This window comes from Nicotiana tabacum, chromosome 22, assembly GCF_000715075.1.
Source record: "Nicotiana tabacum cultivar K326 chromosome 22, ASM71507v2, whole genome shotgun sequence".
NCBI classification, from domain to species: domain Eukaryota; kingdom Viridiplantae; phylum Streptophyta; class Magnoliopsida; order Solanales; family Solanaceae; genus Nicotiana; species Nicotiana tabacum.
Window position 1 is genome coordinate 183,873,538 of NC_134101.1, and position 24,289 is coordinate 183,897,826.

General features: G+C 41.0%; 1 protein-coding gene across 1 annotated transcript; it reads left to right on the forward strand.

Annotated features, from left to right (window-relative positions):
- The first annotated feature begins 660 nt into the window (after positions 1–660).
- Positions 661–2,407, forward strand: LOC107789122 (serine/threonine-protein kinase OXI1-like). The gene is made up of 2 exons (XM_016610890.2): positions 661–1,183; positions 1,332–2,407. The coding sequence occupies exons 1-2, from the start codon at positions 795–797 to the stop codon at positions 2,236–2,238; spliced, it is 1,296 nt and encodes a 431-aa protein (XP_016466376.1). The 5' UTR covers positions 661–794; the 3' UTR covers positions 2,239–2,407.
- The last annotated feature ends 21,882 nt before the right edge of the window (positions 2,408–24,289 follow it).

The window sequence follows — 24,289 nt, forward strand, 5'->3', positions numbered from 1 at the left end:
CTTCTACTATATAAAATGGATAATTATTTTCCAAGAAGGACATGGTAGCACTTATTGCTTTCTCTGCTTCCAAAAATTATTCAAAATTCTTATTTTTGTTCATAGTTCTTCATAAATATTTGGCTCTGAATCGAAGGGAGGCTAATTGTTAAGCTCATAATCGAGTCTGGACTCAATATTACTACAGGTTTGGCTGTTCATTCTATCTTTAATTTGTTCATCTAACGATATTAATCACTTATATTGAATTAGTTTACATATTTTTAAAATTGCGTATAAATTCAATTGCTATCCATTTTTAAGGGTAAACAATAATACCATGAATATACTGCGTAATTTTCTTTTTGATATATACGATTTTGGAAAGCGGGTGAGGAAAGTCCGTTAACTGTGACATGGGCTTCTAGAATACCACACCGTAATCGAACTTGCGCCCGAAGTCTTTGACTGTCGTGAGTCGTGACCACGAGACATTACTACCTATACTACTTTAATTGAACAAAATTAAAATAGTTGAATAAAATAAACCACATTCCCATTCTCAATCTTCTTTCGCAAGGAGGAAATAAAGGGCATCTTTTAATACTTCATTCAAGATTGTTTATAGCTCAAAAGTCTCACCCTATATATAAAAAACCGTGTAGACTCGCAAGTTTCTATGTTGCTCGAGAAAATAAAATCCGAAGATTCTCAAATTTACTCTTTAAACCATACTGTTTAAGAATTAAAACTTACAGCATATCCAGATTTTGTGCAACAAATTCCTCTGATCGTTGGTTGTGGCCACCTCCGCCATGAATGACGGAGACAACTATGAAAAGCCAGAGGTTCCCTCCATAGAACTGCGGAGTCTGAAGGTAATTTCCGCCCTTGGCCGCGGAGCTAAAGGACTTGTGTTTTTGGTTCAAACAGAGGACGGTGAGTTACTTGCTTTGAAATCTATTTTGAGAGCTTCAATTGAGAAGAAAAAGGCCAGTGGAAACAGCGATGGCAGCGAATACAGAAGAATTTGCCTCGAGCGTGACGTGCTCAGTTGTTTTCAGCATCCGCTTCTGCCTAAACTCAAAGGAGTTGTATCAACTGATAAGATTGTCGGATATGCTATTGATTATTGTCCAGGAGGTGATCTCAATTCTCTCCGGAAAAAACAAACTGAAAAAATGTTCTCCGATGATAGTATAAGGTCAGTCGCTTTCTGTGATTCTGTCTCTATTTGCATATTATATATATATATATATGTATATATATGAATTGCCAAAGCAAATTATTCAGGTGAATTCTGTTTGTAAACATGTTTTTGATGTAAAATTAAATGTTGTTTGAATTTTCAGATTCTATGCGGCGGAGTTAGTGCTGGCATTGGAATATCTACATGGATTAGGGATTGTATATAGAGATTTGAAGCCAGAAAATGTGATGATCCAAGACAACGGCCACATAATGCTAATCGACTTCGATCTCTCTACCAAACTTTCACCTCAAACTCCAGAAATTCGACAAACAAAAACAGCCAAGCTTCCTCAACGATCGGAGCAAACTGCGTTGAAGAGCAAGAAGAAGAATCGGTTTTCTCCTTTGAACAAATGTTGTAACTCAGGTATCTCTCCAGAAGATTCGATTCACTCGGCTCGACTCGCTCCTGACTTAGCGAGTCTCGAATTCGACCCAACCGAAAAGTCAAATTCGTTCGTCGGAACCGAAGAGTATTTGGCGCCGGAGATCATCCTCGGCCACGGCCACGATTTCTCGGTGGACTGGTGGTGTTTAGGAGTTGTATTGTACGAGATGCTGTATGGAACGACGCCGTTTAGGGGCTCAAATCGGAAGGAAACGTTTTATCGAATACTGTCGAAGGCGCCTGATTTAGTTGGCGAAGCGACGTCGTTAAGAGACTTGATAAGGAAGTTACTTGAAAAGGATCCGAAGCAGAGAATCTCTGTGGATGAAATCAAGGGTCATGATTTTTTCAAATCTGTAGACTGGGATTTGATTATGCAACTTCCCAGGCCACCGTTTATACCTGTGCCGTCTGACGAGAATGTGAATATTATAGAGGGAAATGAAGAAATTGATGTGGAATTATTTGTACAGGGAGTGTTTAAAGTTGAAGAGGAGGAAGATGATGCGCAGTGCAAAAAAAGTTCTCAATCTAACGATGGTGATGAAAATAGGAATAAAGAGGCGTGGGTCGAAGGAATAAATTACCCCACCCAAGTTGATAAATTTTTGGTCTTTTGATCAATTTTTGTATATTTTACCTGACGTACAGATTATTTTTCAGTAACTGCAGTATGTTGCTGATAAGGGTTATATGATTTATAATAATCTGCCAGTCTTGGTCATGTAGCAAAATTTTGATCCCATTTCGAGCATAATAATAATAATAATTCTGAACGTTAATTACTCATCGTACAAGTATTTTCCGTTGGGAATTGTGCCAGGGCCTCCACCATATCACTAATTGAATTGATGTTATTTGTTGTTGAAAAAAATGGATGTTATTTGTTGTGATTATACTTATGTTAAAATCGCGTGTTTATGAAAAGTTGTTTGACGGAAGCTTAAAATGTTTTTATCTAAATCTTGATTTGAAGAATCGTAATATATCTTATTAAAAAAATATATACTGGTAAAGAAACGAAATGATCAATCCGATGGATCATAATATATAAGTATGGTATTACAGACTGTCTGTTGCAGATGTCAAGTATACGGGGGAGATCCATGCATTACGCTTCCACCTATTCCTTGCGTATGAAGTTTCCATATCTATTCACAATCTTCAGAATAATATTATTTTTTTCGATTTCTTGTCAAAGAATAAAGATTAACTCGTCACGCCGCGGGAAGGTGCGGAGGTCGAGTATTAAGGTTGTAAGTTAGAAGGTAGTTTTCTACGTCGTGTTGAATGCAAGACTAGTCTGATAAAGTTTTGTCTTAGACTACTAGTGGTTAATATTGTGTTCATATTGTGAACACGTGATTTTTGTCCTACATGAAATACTCCCATAAATTCAAAACAAAGTAATTTCGTTTCATTATTTGCAATTTTGTGGATTTTGTGGCATTTACTGTTAATTATTTGCGTTTTTGTCTGTGCATTTCGTTTGTTAATTAATGGAAAATACAAAATATGCTGCATTTGCATTTAGGATTTAATTTTTTGCATGTTTGAAATAATTAGTAATTTAGTGTTTATAAAACTGGAAAAATCACAAAAATAGTTTATTTTTGCATTTTAATTTTAATTTCTCGAATTTTGTTAGCTTTCTTTAATTTGGTATTTAATTAGTATGGTAATTATTTTTAGAGGTTAATTAGTTTAATTTGATAGGATAATATTAGTTTTAATAATTACTTTAGGATTTATTTCAAATTTTGGAAAGAAAAGAAATTTGGAAATTGAAAAAAGAAGGAAAGACTCAAAAAACAAAGGGAAATTCGATTTGGGCCATTTATGTAAACCCCCCCCCCCTCATCAGCCCAATTGCCCCCTCGTACCCGCCCAATTCTAGCCCAAACCCGCCTATACCCGGTCCGGATCCCCTTTCAGGCGAAACGATGCCGTTTCGACCAGTGCTAATCTGAGCCGTCGATCCTCACTTGATCGAACGGCTCGGAACTAAAGCTGGGGGAGTATATATATGTCCAAACACACACCCCCCCCCCCTCAGTTCATCGTCCCAAACATCCTTAACTTCAGAACCCTTCCCCCAAACCCTAGTAGCCGCCCCAAAATCCCCCACCGTCCGGTGGCGGCGCCGGCGTCTAATCGCCACCAAATTAACACCCTGAACTCCTTTCCACCTCCCCATCCCAAATCTCCACACAGTTCTTCTCGAATCCCCTTCCATCGCCTTGAATCTCATATCTGAGGTTAGCACTAGAAACCCTAAAATTCCCAGATCCACCCAAAATCACATGATGCAACCCCTCATCTCCTTCCTACCTCAAATACATGTTGGTTTCATCTCAAAATGGTCCGTTAGTGGTAGAGCAGAGGTCCGGATAGCCAAGTCTCTCCTTGGGATTCTTTTCTGGCTTAGCAAGGTCAAGTGAACCCAATACAGTCATTAATCGTTTGTCTTTTGTTAAGGACAACCGATTAATGACTGTCAAAGGTTCACTGTCTCCTCCAAGGTTGTTCGAGTTCATGCGGTTCTTGCCGAAACAGGTTTGGGATAATTTCCCTTTACATCGATTGGTTTCTGTTGATCTCTTCTGTTTGTTTGTTTGTTTTACAGCTTTTCAGAATTTTCGTCTCTTGATTAATTGCATTATGTTCTGATTGCAAGTTTGTTAGTTAGTTTGTTTGCGTGGTTGTCGATGACAATCGGCTTCGTAAGGTTTGAGTTTATTTTGGTTTCAATTCACGAGATTTTCTTTTTCTGGTGGGTTTCATTTCACATTTTGTGAATTAATTTTGAAACTGAGTCAAGTATAGTTCATCGTTCACATTAATTCTTGTTTCAAGAACATTTTCTGAATCCATGTTTATGTGTGAAGGGTATTCAAGCTAGTTTCTCATAATTTCAATAGTTGTTTTGGGTTTCAGTTTGTTTGAAAGTGTCAGCCCGTTTGTTTACTGTTATTGAGATTGTGAGCATTTAGAATTTAAGGGGGGGAGTAAGTGAATAATGGGGAACTTTAGGGGGTAATTTGGAAATTGTTTCAACTTAAAGAATCTTAATAACTGATGAGAAGCTTCCTAAATGGACAGCTGCCCAAAATGGTTAGGGAAAATAGGCTGTAAATTGAAAATACCTTAAGGGAATGGACAGTTGTCCAAAAATCAGTTTTAAAAGAATGCCCTATGAGGGTATTTTGGAAAAATCTGACTGCCTTGCCTTGGAAGGCACACAGCAGACCCTCAGCCCTTTAAAAAGAAAGCTTTCTTCTCATTCAAGTCAGTTTTTACACCTTAGAGAGACTGAAAAGGCTAAAATACAGGAGAGATCAGAACAACTAAAAAAAAGTCAATGTTCCATTGAAAGTTTTTTTGTAATTCTTGAGGCTCTCACTTCTAAAATGATCTCTGAACAATCGAGGGCTAAGATGGCTTGAGACTTAGTCATTAGGGCTAGGTGTTGGGTGTTTGCTTGTGTGAAAGTGTGTTTGACACTGCAATCTGGTCTGCTGAATTGCATTTTCTGGAATTTTGAGCTGTTTTGGTACACTGTTCCACTGCATTTGAGGTCCACTTTGCTGCTTGTTACTGCTGCTGGGTTTTCTGATTATCTCGTTGTTGCTTTCTTCACATTTTCAGGTATGTAAGGACATTTGAACCTTGAGTAAATCTAGACCAGAAGCCTATGAAATCGAGCTGAAATGGCTGTTTTGTTCTTTCTAGTAGAGGCTATTGGTTTTCTTGTGATTTCTGCACATTTCTCTCGTTGATCATTATGAGTAGTTAGTCATATAGTTTGTAGTCTATTTCCTTTTCAGACTTGGGATTTGCACCAATGTGTTATAAATAATGTTAGACTATTGGACTATTACAGTGCTGTAAGTCAGTGCTAAGCTCAGCCACACCTATGTCTTATTCATAAATGTCACTCATGTGTTTGGGAAACTGTTAGAATGTGTGGAGTAGTTTGACCTTCCCTGTATCATGTTCACATTTAATTATTTAGCTGAAAATCTGCCCTGTTTCGCACTGTGCAAGCAGTGCATCGATTCATTATTCTAGGTGCAAATTCTGATTGTGGCTCTCATTGGTTTGATTTGCTGGTTAGTTCCATTGGATCTGATTTCTAGCGCTTGTTTAACCTTTCAAAAATGTGAAAGTGTGGTTCAGTCCATGCTCCTCATGATATAGGTTTAGTTACTGAGGAGAATTTGCCCAGGACCTACCTGCATTTTTCAGGGAATATGCATTTGTTTTAATGTGTTCATCGTAAGGTTTACTTTCAGAAGTGGTAGTTTTGTTGTCTTTGTCCGTTCTTATATCGAAAATTATTTTATTCCGCTAAAGTTTGCTGGATTCGGATCGTAGCTTAACTGTTAGTCTTCATGATTCAATCGCTAGTTTTAATACATACCCGGTGGTATGATTCTTTGCGAGGGCATTTCAAATGAATTATTAGAGAAATAGCTTTGGGCTTTAAGAAATCAGGTTTTGGACAATGGTTTGTGCTGATTCTTGGGAATTATGTCCAGCTCGCCTGGATCTTCGAACTGGTCATGTGACCAAGTTTAAAGGATGTGATTTCAAGCAAAAGAATATGGGCCTAGCAAATGAGCTGCTAGGCCCTTCTCCACATTAACACTTCTGGGCTGCAAATCCATGTGCCTTGAGTTAGCCCGTTTGCTTTTCACAGTGTAGTTGGCCCGTAACTTGTGGCCTTAGCAATCCTAACTCGATTTTAGGAATAATTGTTGAATATTCGTAGAGAAACCTTTAGGGCCATTTAAAATACAATTGTAATTGTGTACACGTTCGCGTGGCATGATTACAATTCTAAAAACTAAATTCGGAGTATGCGTTCGCGCAACTTCGAGCAAACCTTCTTAATAATAAAAATGGGTTTTTCGTAGGTTATTGATTAAATTGGCTCATATAGTCCGAGGTGCGCCGTCCACCATTTAATCATACAAAATGACAAATGTTTGTAGTTTGCTTTAGACACGCGCAACTTTGGCCAAATTTTTCTTTTTTATAAAGTGTTATTAATTGTGGACATGTTCGCGTGACATAATTTTTCACACGCCAAACAAACGGGTACACGTACGCGTGACCCGTTTCGAGATAATTTTCTTAATTAAAAAGCGGTTAATAGAAAAATGCACATAGGGTCTAAAATCAGTAGTTAAATAATTTTAACGAGCCAAGTATGATCAAAGCGACAGTGCTAGAATCACGAAACTCGGTAATGCCTAACACCTTCTCCCGAGTTAACAGAATTCCTTACCTGGAATTTTGTGTTCGCAGGCTATAGAACAGAGTCAACTTCCTCGATTCGGGATTTTAACCGGTGACTTGGGACACCATAAACCTCCCAAGTGGCGACTCTGATTTTTAAATAAACAATCCCGTTTTGATTGTCCTTTAATTGGAAAAACTCCCTTATATTTATACCCTTTACGGGGTGTAGTAAAAAAGAGGTGTGATAGCTCTGGCGACTCTACTGGGGATCGAACCCAGAATCTCTGGTTCAGGGTTCAAGAATTCGAGCTTGTTTCATGATTTTTACCTGGCTTTATTTATTGTTCATAATACTGTATTCTGTGAACCTTTATGCTAATTGCTATCTGTTTACCGCTTTGATATTGTTGGAATTGTATATAACTGTCTTCTTACGCCATCCATATGAGTCTTCTGAAAATGGTGCATACGTTTACGTAGCCCACTTTTTCTGTAGAAATTATACCAAATAGAACGAGGCCGGGCAAGCGATAAGGCCGGGTAGACTTCAGTGCTCCCGGTACGCCGCCCCCTCCTCGGCCCCAGTTGTCCACTCGAGTACCCCAAGTCTAGACGAAAACCGCAGGATTTAAACCTAGAAAAACACAGCCCCATGCCAGATCCCTAGTAGGAACGTTTGTTTGCATCATGTGCATTTGACTTAGGGGACTCAACACAGGGGTTGGGTCCGTCTAGGACAGGTATGCCCGAAATAACAGACCATTCTGATGCATCCTATGTGCTATGTGAATATTTATTTGTTTCGGCTTGCATGCTGATCGGCTAGGGAAAATAAAGCGAAAAAAGAAGAAGAGAGGAAAACCAAGAATGATATAGGGAAGGAAATAAGACCCGGTTCTAAAACATCCCGGTATTAGAAAAGCGTCCCGAAACTCTGCCCAAAATTTTTTTTTTTCAAAAAAAGTGGGGTTATTTTTAAAAAGAGTCAAACACTGTGTTCTTTCAAATATGTCAAAATTGACCGAACTATGAAGGTCTGATTCTCACCGGATGTGGGATACGTAGGCAACCTATATAAGGTTTGGCCTTATTTTTGAAAATAAGAGAAAAGAAAAACAAGAAAAAGAGAGTCGGTGGTCAAATGAATGCAATCTTGATTTTGGTCAAAATAAGCCGATCCAGCTTCGGCTATGTCTTAGACCGTTCTTGCCAAGGTAGTCTCAGAGTATTTTTCAGTTGTCGAAAGGCTATTTTCGTAAAAGAATGGACAACTTTGTGAGGGGTCATAAAATAATTCTCCCAGCCTCAAAATAATTCTCCCGCATTTGCGAAAACAGCCATTTGGCCAAAGCGGGCATACAGGGGAAGAGAGTATGGTTCTTTTCTTCTTTTATTTGTTCTTTTTCTTTTCTTTTTCGAAAAACTGTTTACAAAAGGGTCAACTCGAGTCAAATCCTAACCTTAATCCTCCACAGGAACAATGAGTACCATCCAAGAACCGCCAGAAGTGGTCAGGGAACAGGCTCGGCTACACTTGCATATGTAGTGGAATGATTTAGACGAAGATGGTCAGAAATAGGTGAAAAAGCACTTGGGTGCTCTTATAGACATCTTTGAAATCAAACCACGGGAAGATCTGGTCAAAGCTTTGGTAACGTTCTGGGATCCGGTCCACATTGTCTTTCGTTTCTCAGATTTTGAGATCACCCCTACTTTGGAGGAGATAGCCGGGTACATTGAATTCGGACGAGACTTGAGGAAGAAACAACTCATATTTCTAAGGGCTCCATCGGTGCACAAGTTCTTTGACCTTTTGAATATTAGTAAACAAACAAATAAGGAACGTGTGAGTAACGGGTGCTGTGCTTTCCATTTCTTATACTTCAGGTTCGGGCATTCCTTTGGTTTTGAAACGCATGAAAAGGGCTTGAGCAACAAACAGAACAAGGGCCTTTGGCAAATTCATCGTCGGTTCGCATTTATTGTGGCATTCTTGGGGATTATGGTTTTTCCAAATGAGAAAGGAACGGTGGATATTCGTATGGCTAGAATTGCACAAATCCTCACTACCAAGGAAGATCATACACTTGCCCGTTGGTGCTAGCAGGTATCCATCGCGCATTGATTGTATGCAAAGCAGGGGCTCAGTTTTTTGATGATTGCAGTATCATTCTGCAAATGTGGTTAATCGAGCATCTTCGCCATCATCCCAGATTCATGAGTTATGGTTCGAGCCCAAACAACTTCATCATTAGTTACGAGGAAAGGATAAAAGATTACAACACACCAGGAGGATTTGAAGCATGGGTTTCTCATGTGAAAGCTCTTGACGCAGGTTAGGTTGAGTGGACTATAGGATGGCTCCCGAGGATAGAAGCCATCTATATATCTGCTACCAAAGGATACCTGAGGATAATGGGCGTAAGGAGTATTCAGCCATATGCACCGCAGAGGGTCTTGTGGCAATTGGGGAGGTATCAGATTGTGCCTGAAGATGAAGATCTAAGCATCCAGGTCATAGAGTTACATCCAGAAGTTGCATTGCCTGAGGCTGTAGTTCAGCAAGATTGGAATAGCTGCCGGTATCTCAAAAACGGCACCCAGGTACCAGACGTCGCCAAGGGGGAAGTAGATCCAAATTATGTTGCTTGGTTTGAGGAAATGTCTTATGTAAACAACGAGCCAAAGCCCGAGAGGCCCGTCAAAAGGCCTCATGTCCAAGCCTTTGATGATAAAATCCAAGAAAGGTTAGCTTGGGGGGAGAAGGAGAAGGAATATAAGGCCATTATCCACGGTCTGCGAGAAGAATTGAGAAATGTCACCTTCAACAATGATTTGCAGGCACAAGAGGCCGAAGGGGAAAGGAGAATATTGGTGCGAGAAAATGATGCCCTCAGAGCTCAGGTTTGACAGTTGAAAATTGAAGCCGAGAACCCAGGCCAAAGCAGGAAAGACGAGAGGATCATTTACAACCTCACTCAAAAGGTACGTGACTACGAAGATGACCTGCAGAAAGCTGAGTCTGAACTAGCAAAAGCACGGGAAAGGTTGGCCAAAAGCGCCGAGGGGCATGCAACTTTCGTTCAACAGATGAAATAAAGATATGAAAGAGGGGTCACAGGTTGGGAAAAGGAAATCGGCAACCTCGAGGGGGAAATGGCTAAACAAGCCAAAAATTTTAAGACTGAAAGAGAACATTATTACACCTTAATGGCATGGCTAGAAAAGGACTTGCAACAACTCCAAGAGCAGAACCAGGTAGCCGAACGAACTTTGGAAGCCAAAACTGAGAAAATAGGGCATTTGTTGCAAGAGAAGGGCGTCATAAGAGAGCGAGTCAAAAGGGTTGCCAACTATATCACAATGAAGTGCAGTAGCTGTGAGGATATGACGAGATCCATGTTCTTCGCCACTGTGATGATTTTTGTTTGCCGGGTAATGGAAGATCTCTACCACCTTCAGGAGGATTTAGCAAGTCGGCCCACAGCAAGGCTGAATGCCGCCCCACGGGTCCCAGGGATAGTTGAGGCATTGATGTATTCGTGATTTCTTGAGTCTGTGTTTTCTTTCCGTTAAAGTCTGCCAGTTGTTTTGGAGCCTGTATTTCTATTATTAGAGCATGCGGTTTGTTTGTTTTTGAGTCTGTATCTCGAGTCTATTAGTTTCTTTCGAGTCTGTTAGTTTCAGTCTTTGTAATAGCGTTTTTATATGAAAATTGAAAATCCCAAATGTTTTTACTTTATTTTACACTTATCCACCAGAACTACGCTCGGTCTGATTCATGCGGGGTCATGATACGTAGGCAATCTCCATAGGATTCGACCATAACCAAAAGAAAGAAAAGAAAGAAAAAGAAAGAAAAAAGGGGGAAATAAATAAGAGGAAAAACAAGAGAAAAGAAAAGGAAAGAGCGGAAAAACAAGATTGAAAAAGAGAAAATAAGAGAGAGTAAAAATAAAGAGAGAACAGAGGCTAGAATGAAAGGAAAGAAAAGAAAATAAAAGGGGATGTTTGCAATTAAAATAAAAGGCCGGGATGACGTATGCAACTGATCAAAAACATAATAGAGACGGTTAACTGTTTAGGTACATTCATGCCCAATGTGCGGTTGCCAATCTGTTAAAGCCTAATCGCTAACAAGGTTTTTTGTTGATGTATTAAGTTCAGGCAGGTGGTTAGTTGACTGGCATCCTGGCAACTCACTCCTACAACACCCGATCAAAAGACATGCTGAATATGGTCGACCAGGAACCGGAAACAAGTGTTATCGATCCATCGAAAGAGATGGAAGAAATGGACGTTAATGCAATGAGGGAGGAAATGTATAAGCTGAAACAACAGATGGCTGAAATGTGCCAAGCTTAGGCAAAGGGGCATCCACCACCGGTTTATCCCGCCAATCCTGCTTATATCCTACCATCAGCCCAACCTCAGGAACCCGTCCACTGTGAACTCATCTCCAGCCTTTCCCCTCTACCAACAATGCCAAGGCACTACTTCCCATACTTCTCAAGCTCCACCACCCAAACAAGTCCCGTACCCTCCCCCGCCAATTACACCTGTTTTTGTGGCACCTCCACCTGCTACATTACACCGATCTTCCAGTGAACCCCTGTTCCAAACTCACGATAACCAGTACTATCCCCCTGAACCCACCTTCAAAGTTCTATAACCATATACTTACACTCCTCATCTTGATATCCCGGCAGAGACCGAGAAACCACCCAGAAATCCTGAGCATGAAGAGATGATTAGAAAGGTCAAAAGCTTAGAGAAATCGTTCCGAGATATGAGGGGGCTGGGAGGCCAAGTAAGTGTGGCCTATAAGGATTTATGTCTGTTCCCAGATGTTCAGTTTCCAGCGGGGTTCAAAATGCCCAAGTTTGATCTGTACGATGGGCATGGCGACCCGGTAGCACACTTAAGAGGGTTCTATAGCAAGATGAGAGGGGCATGTGGAAGAGACAAATTGCTGATGGCATATTTCAGCCAATGTTTGAGTGGGTCGGTGCTAGAATGGTACACTAGACAAGATCATAACAAGTGGTACACATAGGACGATTTGGCCCAAGCCTTCACCTGTAATTTTCAGTACAATCTCGAAATCATCCCGGATTGTTTGTCATTGACAAAGATTGAAAAGAAGCCCGGTGAGAGTTTCCGAGAATATGGGTTCCGTTTGAGAGAGCAAGCAGCGATGGTTGACCCCCCAATGAAAGAAAGCGAGATGGTTGATTATTTCTTGCAGGCTTTGGAGCCTACTTATTTTGGTCATTTGGTGTCAGTAGTGGGCAAGTCCTTTAATGAAGTTGTGAAAATGGGAGGCATGGTTGAGGAGGGACTCAAGTCCAATAAGATCATGAGTTACTCATCAATCAAAGCAACCATCCAGGCCATTCAAAATGGTACTGGGGGTGTACTCGGAATGAAGAAGAAATAGGACGTTGCAACGATCGAGTCGGCAGCTTGGGGTGGAGCTAGGAACCATCTGCCATTCTACAACCAGCCTCGACCCTATCCCTAAACATACCCCCACACTCCATATGGCCCACCACAACATTACTACCCACCTCCAGATCCCAATTTTTCTGGCTATCACGTACAGACCTATACCCAACCTCCCGCTCACGCGCAATGGCATGCGCCAGCTCCACAGAGTCCCTACCAAGTTCCACAAAATACCCATCCACCCCCAAAAGCCTACAAAAAAAAACCCCTGGAACAGGTTTTCGACCCAATCAAGCCTTTAAGAATGAAAGGGTACATAAGCAGAAGACTTTCACTTCATTGGGAGAATCATATATAAACCTATTCCACAGATTGATACCATTGGGCATGTTGAATCCGATCGAGGCTAAAATGCCGAATCCCCTTCCCAAAAATCTTGATCGCTCGGTAAATTGCAAGTATTGTTCAGGGGGCCTGGGCCATGACACAGAGAAATGCTGGAAACTAAAAACAGCTGTACAAGAGCTCATTGATACTCGTCGGATCGAGGTTCAAGCCCTAGAAACACCAAACATCAACCAGAATCCGCTACCAGCTCACCATGAAACCCATATGATTGAGTTGATACACAAGGGAGGGGAGGCTAAGAAACCCTCGCAGACGGTGATGATGATCCGCTCCAATGAAACCAATTCAAAGGAAAGGGTAACCAGTGGGAAATCAGTGGTCCAGCGGAGAGAGGTAGACAACAAGCCAGCTGTGGTAGCCGAGAAAGGGTCGTCAAGTGCTGTTGCAGTGAAACCAGAGAAAGTTAAAGTGGTAGTACCAGGGGTTACAAGTAAACCTGTCATGGTCGTGAAGGGTACTCACACAGAGCCTGTTATTTTAAAACCAGTAACTCAGCTTCCAGTGATCAGCAGCAAAGCGATCCCGTGGAATTATGAACGAGTGACAGTAACTTACCAGGGGAAAGAGGTTAGAGAAGAAGTGTGTGAGACCCATGGTTTGACTCGATCGGGGAGATGTTTTGCCCCCGAAGAGTTGAGAAGAGCTAAAACTTCTAAAGATAATCCAGTGTCGGTGAAGAAAGTTGTGCCCGAGGAAGAAGCAGAGGAATTTTTGAAAAAGATGAAAGTACAGGACTATTCCATTGTCGAGCAGTTAAGGAAGACACCAGCTCAGATCTCACTCTTGTCATTACTGATCCATTCAGATGAACATCGTCGTGCTTTGATGAAGATCTTGAACGAAGTCCACGTTCCTGACAAAATCTCAGTAAACCACCTGGAAAAGATAGCTAACAAAATATTTGAGGTAAATCGCACTTTTTCTGATGATGAGTTACCCATGGAGGGTACCGAGCACAATAGAGCCCTCTATCTGATGGTGAAATGCGAAGATTCCGTGGTTACTCTGGTGCTGGTTGATAATGGATCTAGTGCGAACATCTGTCCTCTCTCCACATTGGAAATATTGCAAGTGGAGGATGAAAGGATTCACAAGAACAATATTTGCATTCGGGGATTCGACGGTGGAGGGAAGGATTCAGTCGGGGACATAGTGCTTGAGCTCACAATAGGGCCAGTTGAATTTACTATGGAGTTCCAGGTGCTCGATGTGGCTATTTCGTACAATCTGTTGTTGGGACGACCCTGGATCCATGCTGTAAAAGAAGTCCCGTCTACTCTGCATCAAATGATCAAGTTTGAATAGGATCGACAGGAAATTGTTGTACATGGCGAAGATAATTTGTGTGTGCCCAATGGTGCCATTGTGTCGTTCATAGAGGTCGACGATGGCAAGGGACCATGGGTTTATCAGGTTTTTGACATAGTATCGGTAGAGAAAATTCCAGAAGGCAAGTGCGTGCCAACTCCAAAGATGGCTGCGGCATCAGTCATGGTAACTGTCGAAATGTTGAAAAACGGTTTCGTACCAGGCAAGGGTTTGGGTACATCTCTGCAAGGTATTGTGCAGCCAGTCTCCCTTCCAAGGAATCTAGATACTTTTGGTCTGGGGTTCAACCCTACCGTTGCAGACATGAGAAGAGCTAGGAAAATGAAAAAGAAAGCATAGGCATTGCCAAAGCCAGTCCCGCGTCTGTCTAGGTCATTCGTCAGGGCGGGTACCAGAAAACAATTGTTGTCAAAGGTCCCTAGACCACTGATTGGAGCTGATGGAGATTTGGAGAAGGGGTTCGAAAGGTTATTCGCCGAGGTCAATATGGTTCAGGATGGGGAAGGGTCCAGCAAGGCAGATGTGCAATTCGTGGGACCACGTGCAAAAGTTTACAACTGGGAAGCTACTCCTCTTCCTATCCGGAGGGAGTCTTGGTAGTGAGTTTTGATTTTCCTTTAGTTGTCTGGATTATTCCAGGGTCTGTAATTCAGATATTATGTTCCGTCCAGTTGGATGTGTTAAAACCCTGTTATCTTTATATTCAATGAAATGCAAGTGTTCCTTTTCCTTCACTTCTTCTAATTTTATTTTAGTTTTCTTCTTTTGTACAGTTCTTTTTATGCTGATATCAATGACATGACATGCATGAGAAATCTTCGGCCCAATTTTAAAAGCCAATCTAACTCTAAAGTAATAATACAAGAAATTGAGTGTGATGACGAGTTGGAATTTGATGATGAGGAGGCCTATGAAGAAATTACTAAGGAACTAAGCTAGTTTGAGGAAAAGCCCAAACCTAATTTGAACGATACAGAAGCAGTAATTTAGGGGACCAAGAAAATGTCCGTGAAACTAAAATAAGTGTCCATCTGGAACCTCAACTCAGGGAGGAGATAATCAAAGCACTGTTCGAATACAAAGACATTTTTGCATGGTCCTATGATGACATGCCAGGTCTAAGCACTGATTTAGTGGTTCACAAATTTCCCACTGACCCGGTATTCCCTCCTGTCAAACAGAAGCTGAGGAAGTTCAAAACGGATATGAGTGTAAAAATCAAAGAAGAGGTCACCAAGCAGTTCGATGCGAAAGTTATTCGGGTCACGCGATATCCCACCTAGTTAGCCAATGTTGTGCCTGTGCCAAAGAAGGATGACAAGACCAGGGTGTGCGTTGATTATCGAGATCTCAACAAAGAAAGTCCGAAAGACAATTTCCCGTTGCCGAACATCCACATCTTGATTGAAAATTGCGCCAAACATGAGATTGGTTCTTTTGTGGATTGCTACGCGGGTTATCATCAGATCTTAATGGATGAGGAAGATGCTGAAAAGATGGCATTCATCATGCCATGGGGAACGTACTGCTAGCAGGTCATGCCATTCAATTTGAAAAATGCTGGGGCAAACTACATGGGGGCAATGACAACAATACTCCATGATATGATACACCAGGAAATCGAGGTATACGTGGATGATGTGATCGTGAAGTCTAGGAAGCAGTCTGACCATGTCAGGGATCTGAAGAAGTTCTTCCGAAGGCTTCGCAGGTACAATCTCAAGCTTAATCCTACAAAGTGTGCTTTTGGGGTGCCGTCTAGAAAGTTGCTGGGGTTCGTAGTCAGCGGCCGGGGTATTGAATTGGACCGATCAAAAGTCAAGGCTATTCAGGAATTTCCACCTCCGAGGAACAAGACCGAGGTGATGAGTTTGTTGGGGAGATTGAATTATATCAGCAGGTTCATCGCTCAGCTCACGACAAATTGTGAGCCCATCTTCAAGCTGTTAAAGAAGGACGCTGTGGTCAGGTGGATAGATGAATGTCAGGAGGCGTTTGATACGATAAAGGGGTATTTGTCAAATCCACTCGTGTTGGTCCCGCTAGAACCAGGGCGACCTTTAATTCTATATTTGATGGTATTGGACAATTCATTCGGCTGTGTACTGGGTCAACATGATATCACTGGAAGGAAGGAGTAGGCCATATATTACCTCAATAAGAAATTCACACCGTACGAGGTTAATTACACCCAGCTTGAGAGGACATGTTGCGCCCTAACTTGGGTGGCGCAGAAGTTGAAACATTATTTGTCATCTTATACTACTTACCTCATATCTCGCTTGATCCATTGAAGTATATCTTTCAGAAGCCTATGCCCACAGGGAGGCTTGCAAAGTGGAAGATCCTGCTCACAGAATTTGATATTGTCTACGTAACCCGAACTGCAATGAAAGCTCAGGCCTTGGCGGACCATTTGGTCGAGAACCCGGTTGATGAAGATTATGAACCTTTGAAAACTTATTTCCCTGATGAAGAGGTGATGCACACTGATGAGTTAGAACAAGGCGAGAAGCCTGGATGGAAGCTTTTCTTTGACAGAGCCGCAAACATGAAAGGCGTAGGGATAGGAGCAGTACTTATTTCTGAAACAGGGCAGCACTACCCTGTTACGGCTCAGCTTCGTTTTTACTGTACCAACAACATGGCTGAGTACGAGGCATGTATTCTAGGTTTGAGGTTAGCTGTGGATATGGGTGTCCAAAAAGTCTTGGTCTTGGGTGACTCAGACCTTCTGGTTCACCCATGGGAAACACAGAATTTGAAACTCATACCGTATAGACAATATTTGCATGATCTTTGCCAGCGGTTTCAGTCGATAGAATTCAGGCATATCCCAAGGATCCATAATGAAGTCGTCAATGCTTTGGCCACCCTAGCGTCAATGTTACATCATCCAAATAAGGCTTATATGGACCCTTTGTAGATTTAGGTCCGTGATCAGCATGCTTACTGTAATATGGTAGAAGAAGAACTTGATGGGGAGCCATGGTTCCATGATATCAAAGAATACCTCCGGATGAGGGTATGTCCGGTACAGGCCACAAGTGATCAGAAAAGAACAATTTGACGATTGGCAAACAGATTTTTCTTCAGCGGAGGGGTGTTATACAAAAGAACTCCAGACCTTAGATTGTTAAGATGCATAGATGCAAAACAGGCCACAATAGTCATGACTGAGGTACACTCCGGAGTTTGTGAACCTCATATGAGTGGGTACGTTTGGGCAAAGAAGATTCTCCGAGCAGGATATTACTGGCTCACTATGGAGCGAGATTGCATCAGTTTTGTGCGCAAGTGCCATCAATGCCAGGTGCACGGAGATTTGATTCATTCCCCACTATCTGAATTGCATACAATGTCGGCACCATGGCTCTTTGTTGCCTAGGGCATGGATGTCATTGGGCCAATCGAGCCAGCAGCATCAAACGGACACAGGTTTATTCTGGTAGCAATTGATTATTTCACCAAGTGGGTCGAAGCGAAGACTTTCAAATCTGTGACTAAGAAAGCAGTGGTCAATTTTGTGCATTCAAATATCATCTGTCGGTTTGGGATTCCGAAGGTAATCATCACGGACAATGGTGCCAATCTCAACAGTCATCTGATGACAGAGACATGTAAGCAGTTTAGGATTATACATCGCAATTCCACCCCATATCGCCCTAAGGTGAATGGAGCAGTCGAGGCAGCCAACAAGAATATAAAGAAGATGCTTCGAAAAATGGTGGAAGGTTCTAGGTAGTGGCATAAAAAGCTGCCATTTGCATTGTTGGGTTATCGCACTACTGTCCGCACTTCAGTAGGGGCTACTCCTTATTTGTTGGTGTATGGCACGGAGGTAGTAATACCTGCAGAAATTGAAATCCTATCCCTTCGAATTGTTGTTGAGGTAGAGATTGATGACGTTGAATGGGTCAAAACCCGCTTGGAGCAGTTAAGTCTGATTGATGAAAAGAGATTAGCGGCAGTATGCCATGGCCAATTGTACCAACAGAGAATGGCAAGAGCATATAACAAGAAGGTACGTCCACGGAAGTTCGAAGTAGGTCAACTAGTGTTGCGACGTATCTTGCCTCATCAGGTTGAAGCGAAAGGAAAGTTCGCCCGAACTGGTAGAGGCCATTTGTTATAACTAGAGTGTTGTCCAATGGTGCGTTATATTTGACAGATGTAGAAGGGAAATGTGTAGAAATGGCTATCAATTCCGATGCATTCAAGAGATACTATGTATGATTTCTTTTTTTTTATCGTACTTGTTTGTATTTGGCATATTTTGAAGATTGAAATGACGAAGGCGTGTTGTTATGCTATCTAAACACTTTATCCCTTGTCACCCCTTTTGAGCCTTATTTATTTTCTTTCATACCCCTCTTTCGGGATCAACGACACAATTCAGAAACGCAAGTGCGGAGGAAAAGTAAGTAAAAAGAAAAGAAAGAATGAACAAGAAAGGAAAAGGAGACGAAAAATGAAAAGAGAGAAGAAAGAGTGAAAAGAAAAGAAAAGAGAAAAGCGAAAAGAAAAAAAGAAAAAGAAAAAAGAGAGAAAAGAAGAATAACAGAACAAAAAGAGGAAAGAAGAGAAAGAAAAAGAAAAGAAAAATCGCAACAAGCAAAGTAATTCCTATGACATGAACTACGTTCGACATGATTCCTTTTAGGGATACGTAGGCAGCCTCACGGTTCGGTCTCATCAAAATAAAAATCCAAAAGTCCCCAAGCAAGAAACTGGGGCAGAAGTTGTGGTTGTGGTAAGAAATCTGATTCTGAAAGTTGTAATTTTTAACCCATGTGAATTGCTTTGAGCCTTTTTATACCCTTTTCTTCTAATTCTGTCCAAAAGCCCACATCACGGTCCAAAGAAAGACCTTGTAATCAGTCTTTGAGAAATGCCAAGTCAAGCAGATAAAGGTAATTCATGTCAAGGGCAACACTCTAGTTCAAGCAAGGAGAGAAATTAAAAATGAGAGAGTCTTATTGGTGAAAACCCTCACGGGCACCGTAATGCAATGAGAGTTGAGAGAAATAAAAATGAGAGAGTCTTATTGGTGAAAACCTTCACAGGCACCGTAAGGCGACGGGAGTTGAGAGAAATAAAAATGAGAGAGTCTTATTGGTGAAAACCCTCACTGGCACCGTAAGGCGAAAGTGAGTTGGGAGATGAACGAATAAAAGAGGTATGCTGGTGGAAATCTTTCAAGGCACCGCAGGATGAACAAGGTCAAGGTTCGGGTAAAGTAATCAGGTCATGGAAATTCTGAGGGCAATGAAGTACGACAACTGAAAGTTGATTGGTTGGACAGATTGGGCCGATTAATCCAAAATGCATAAGTTTCTTTTTCTTTTTCCCTTTGTAGGAGTCATCTGGTTTTGGATTCTTCTTATCCTTAACCCGCAAAGTCATTGCATTTCATTTTCTTTTGGGTATTTATCTAAAAATGTTTCAATGTCAGTCTTGGCAAAATCAAGTGAAAAGGATTTCAAAGCTCACTGCCAACTTCCAAAATTGCAAAGCACGAAATGGTCAAAGCATACTAGGGACAACATGATACAAGAGAGGGGCACAAGGAATCACCGGAAGTTTCATCGGTGGAATGAATTGGTAATGTCATGGGAGATGCAAAGGTTCAGATAAAAGGTTAGAGGTAAAACAACAACATGGGTATAGAACACTCAATTCGTCAAAGGTCATGGGGTGTGAGAGTCAGGCAGAAAGTCAAAGCGGTTTAGGGCCAGTTCGGAGAAGCCGATCAGAACAAAACATTGCAGCAGAAAGATCTTCAGCAAGAATGCCATCAGCTAGCCACCACTTTAAACTAACAAAATTTTCTTTGATTGAAATAGGGGCAGAAAATTCGTTGGATTCGGAGAAGCTCTTCGTGGAGAAAGGCAGTCACCAAAAAGGTTTGCTTTTTGATTTTCAGGACCCTCCTGAAAAATGGGACCTAGTTTAAAGTTCAGAAATAGCATTATCTAGCATAAATGTATCCCAAAAGAATATAAGTTGGCTTAGAAGTGTGCATGTTTGAGATAGGATTTAATTAGGAGTTTTCAGGACCCTCTTGAATAATGGGACTTAGTTTAAGAGTTCAATTAGATAATAACATTTAGCGTAAAGTATGTTGTAGGGTAGTATAATTTAGCCATAAAAGTTTTCACTCTTAAGATAAAGATGGACTTTTGATTTTCAGGACCCTCCTGGATAATGGGGATTAGTTTAAAGATCCTCTTAGATAACAAGATTTAGCAGAAGTCACAACTGTAGAAGATATAACTTAGATTCTAAATTGTCGTTTAGTTAAGAGTTGTCCGGACCCCCTGAATAATGGTATTTAGCTTTCAATTCTTAGACCCCCTGAATAATGGTATTTAGCTTTCAATTCTTAGTAATACTTGGTAATATGATTTAGTGTTACAATCACATCTGTCCCCAGCCACAAAACTGGGGCAGAAAATTTTCTTTGTTTTGTCAAGTTGAAGTTAGGAGCCCGCCTGGAGAACAAAGGAGTACAATCTAAGCTTTAGCTTTCAAATTCTTTGTTTTGGTTATTTTGAAGTCAGGAGCCCGCTTGAAGAGCAGGGAATACATTTCAAGTTGGAGTCAGGAGTCCGCCTGGAAAGCAGGGAATACTTTCAAGTCAGCAGTCAGGAGCCCGCCTGGAGAGCAGGGAATACTTTCAAGCGTAGCAGTCAGGAGCCCGCCTGGAGAACAAGGGAGTACAATCTAAGTTTTAGCTTTCAAATTCTTTGTTTTGTTTATTTTGAAGTCAGGAGCCCGCCTGAAGAGCAGGGAATACATTTCAAGTTGGAGTCAGGAGCCTGCCTGGAAAGCAGGGAATACTTTCAAGTCAGCAGTCAGGAGCCCACCTAGAGAGCAGGGAACACATATCAAGTTCAGCAGTTAGGTACCCACCTGAAGAAGGGGAAAACATCTCAGTTTACAATTCAAGATGGCAACAAACGGATGTCTCCGAAAGAATAGAGAACAACAAGGCAACAAGAAGCACAAAATCAAGTTTGAAGATATAGATAGAACTTTTGCAATCCATAGATCATAGTCTAGTATAGCTTTTGTTTTATTTTGACATGGTATAATAAGGAGGTTCAGTAAGCAGTAGCAGCAGCAGCAATAATAAAATCACAGCTTCATGGTAGTCCCAGCTACCAAAACTTCCTGAACTATACTGACCTGATTCCTTTTTAGCCAAGGATATGTAGGCAACCTCAGAAGCAGGGTGCGGTCAAATCTTTCAAAAATGCTTCCCACGGAGTATTCAAACGTGCAAAAATTGCTCGTATCCGCTCACTTATCTTTGCACGAAAACTCCTCGTGTTTCCGAGCAAAGAGGAGCAGCTGTGAGCACGTGATTTTTGCCCTACATGAAATACTCCCATAAATTCAAAAGAAAGTAATTTCGTTTCATTATTTGCCATTTTGTGGATTTTGTGGCATTTGTTGTTAATTATTTGCGTTTTTGTCTGTGCATTTCGTTTGTTAATTAATGGAAAATATAAAATATGCTGCATTTGCATTTAGGATTTAATTTTTTGCATGTTTGAAATAATTAGTAATTTAGTGTTTATAAAACTGGAAAAATCACAAAAATAGTTCATTTTTGCATTTTAATTTTAATTTCTCGAATTTTGTTAGCTTTCTTTAATTTGGTATTTAATTAGTATGGTAATTATTTTTAGAGGTTAATTAGTTTAATTTGATAGGATAATATTAGTTTTAATAATTACTTTAGGATTTATTTCTAATTTTGGAAAGAAAAGAAATTTGGAAATTGAAAAAAAGAAGGAAAGACTCAAAAAACAAAGAGAAATTCGATTTGGGCCATTTATGTAACCCCCCCATCAGCCCAATTGCCTCCTCGTACCCGCCCAATTCTAGCCCAAACCTGGTCCGGATCCCCTTTCAGGCGAAACGACGCCATTTCGACCAGTGCTAATCTGAGTCGTCGATCCTCACTTGATCAAACGGCTCGGAACTAAAGCTGGAGGAGTATATATATGTCCGAACATGCACCCCCCCTCAGTTCATCGTCCCAAACATCCCCAACTTCAGAACCCTGCCCCCAAACCCTAGTAGCCGCCCCAGAATCCCCCACCGTCCGGTGGCGGGGCCGACGTCCAATCGCCACCAAATTAACACCCTAAACTCCTTTCCACCTCCCCATCCCAAATCTCCACATAGTTCCTCTCGAATCCCCTTCCATCGCCTCGAATCTCAGATCGGAGGTTAGCACCGGAAACCCTAAAATTCCCAAATCCACCCAAAATCACACCATGCAACCCCTCATCTCCTTCCTGCCTCAAATACATGTTGGTTTCATCTCAAAATGGCCCGTTAGTGGTAGAGTAGAGGCCCGGATAGCCAAGTCTCTCCTTGGGATTCTTTTCTGGCTTAGCAAGGTCAAGTGAACCTAATACCATCATTAATCGTTTGTCTTTTGTTAAGGACAACCGATTAATGACCGTCAAAGATTCACTGTCTCCTCCAAGGTTGTTCGAGTTCATGCGGTTCTTGCCGAAGCAGGTTTGGGATAATTTCCCTTTGCATCGATTGGTTTCTGTTGATCTCTTCTATTTGTTTGCTTGGTTGTTTGTTTTACAGCTTTTCAGAATTTTCGTCTCTTGATTAATTGCATTATATTCTGATTGCAAGTTTGTTAGTTAGTTTTTTTGCGTGGTTGTCGATGACAATCGGCTTCGTAAGGTTTGAGTTTAATTTGGTTTCAATTCACGAGATTTTCTTTTTTCCGCTGGGTTTCATTTCACATTTTGTGAATTAATTTTGGAACTGAGTCAAGTATAATCGTTCGCATTAATTCTTATTTCAAGAACATTTTCTGAATTCATGTTTATGTGTGAAGGGTATTCAAGCTAGTTTCTCATAATTTCAATAGTTGTTTTGGGTTTCAATTTGTTTGAAAGTGTCAGCCCGTTTGTTTACTGTTATTGAGATTGTGAGCATTTAGAATTTCGGGGGAGGGGGGGGGGGGTAAGTGAATAATGGGGAACTTTAGGGGGTAATTTGGAATTTGTTTCAACTTAAAGAATCTTAATAACTGATGGGAAGCTTCCTAAATGGACAGCTGCCCAAAATGGTTAGGGAAAACAGGTTGTAAATTGAAAGTACCTGAAAGGAATGGACAGCCGTCCAAAAATCAGTTTTAAAAGATGCCCTATGAGGGTATTTTGGAAAAATCTGACTGCATTGCCTTGGAAGGCACACAGCAGACCTTCTGCCCTTTAAAAAGAAAGCTTTCTTCTCATTCAAGTCAGTTTTTACACCTTAGAGAGACTGAAAAAGGCTAAAATACAGGAGAGATCAGAACAACTAAAAAAAAAGTCACTGTTCCATTGAAAGTTTTTTTGTAATTCTTGAGGCTCTCACTTCTGAAATGATCTCTGAACAATCGAGGGCTAAGATGGCTTGAGACTTAGTCATTAGGGCAATGTGTTGGGTGTTTGCTTGTGTGAAAGTGTGTTTGACACTGCAATCTGGTCTGCTGAGTTGCATTTTCTGGAATTTTGAGTTGTTTTGGTACACTGTTCCACTGGATTTGAGGTCCACTTTGCTGCTTGTTACTGCTGCTGGGTTTTCTGATTATCTCGCTGTTGCTTTCTTCATATTTTCAGGTATGTAAGGACATTTGAACCTTGAGTAAATCTAGACCAGAAGCCTATGAAATCGAGCTGAAATGGCTGTTTTGTTCTTTCCAGCAGAGGCTATTGGTTTTCTTGTGATTTCTGCACATTTCTCTCGTTAATCATTATGAGTAGTTAGTCATATAGTTTGTAGTCTATTTCCTTTTCAGACTTGGGATTTGCACCAATGTGTTATAAATAATGTTAGACTATTGGACTATTACAGTGCTGTAAGTCAGTGCTAAGCTCAGCCACACCTATGTCTTGTTCATGAATGTCACTTATGTCTTTGGGAAACTGTTAGAAAGTGTAGAGTAGTTTGACCTTCCTTGTATCATGTTCACCTTTAATTTTTTAGCTGAAAATCTACCCTGTTTCGCACTGTGCAAGCAGTGCATCGATTCATTATTCTAGGTGCAAATTCTGATTATGGCTCTCATTGGTTTGATTTGCTGGTTAGTTCCACTGGATCTGATTTCTAGCGCTTGTTTAACCTTTCAAAAATGTGAAAGTGTAGTTCAGTCCATGCTCCTCATGATATAAGTTTGGTTACTGAGGAGAATTTGCCCAGGACCTGCCTGCA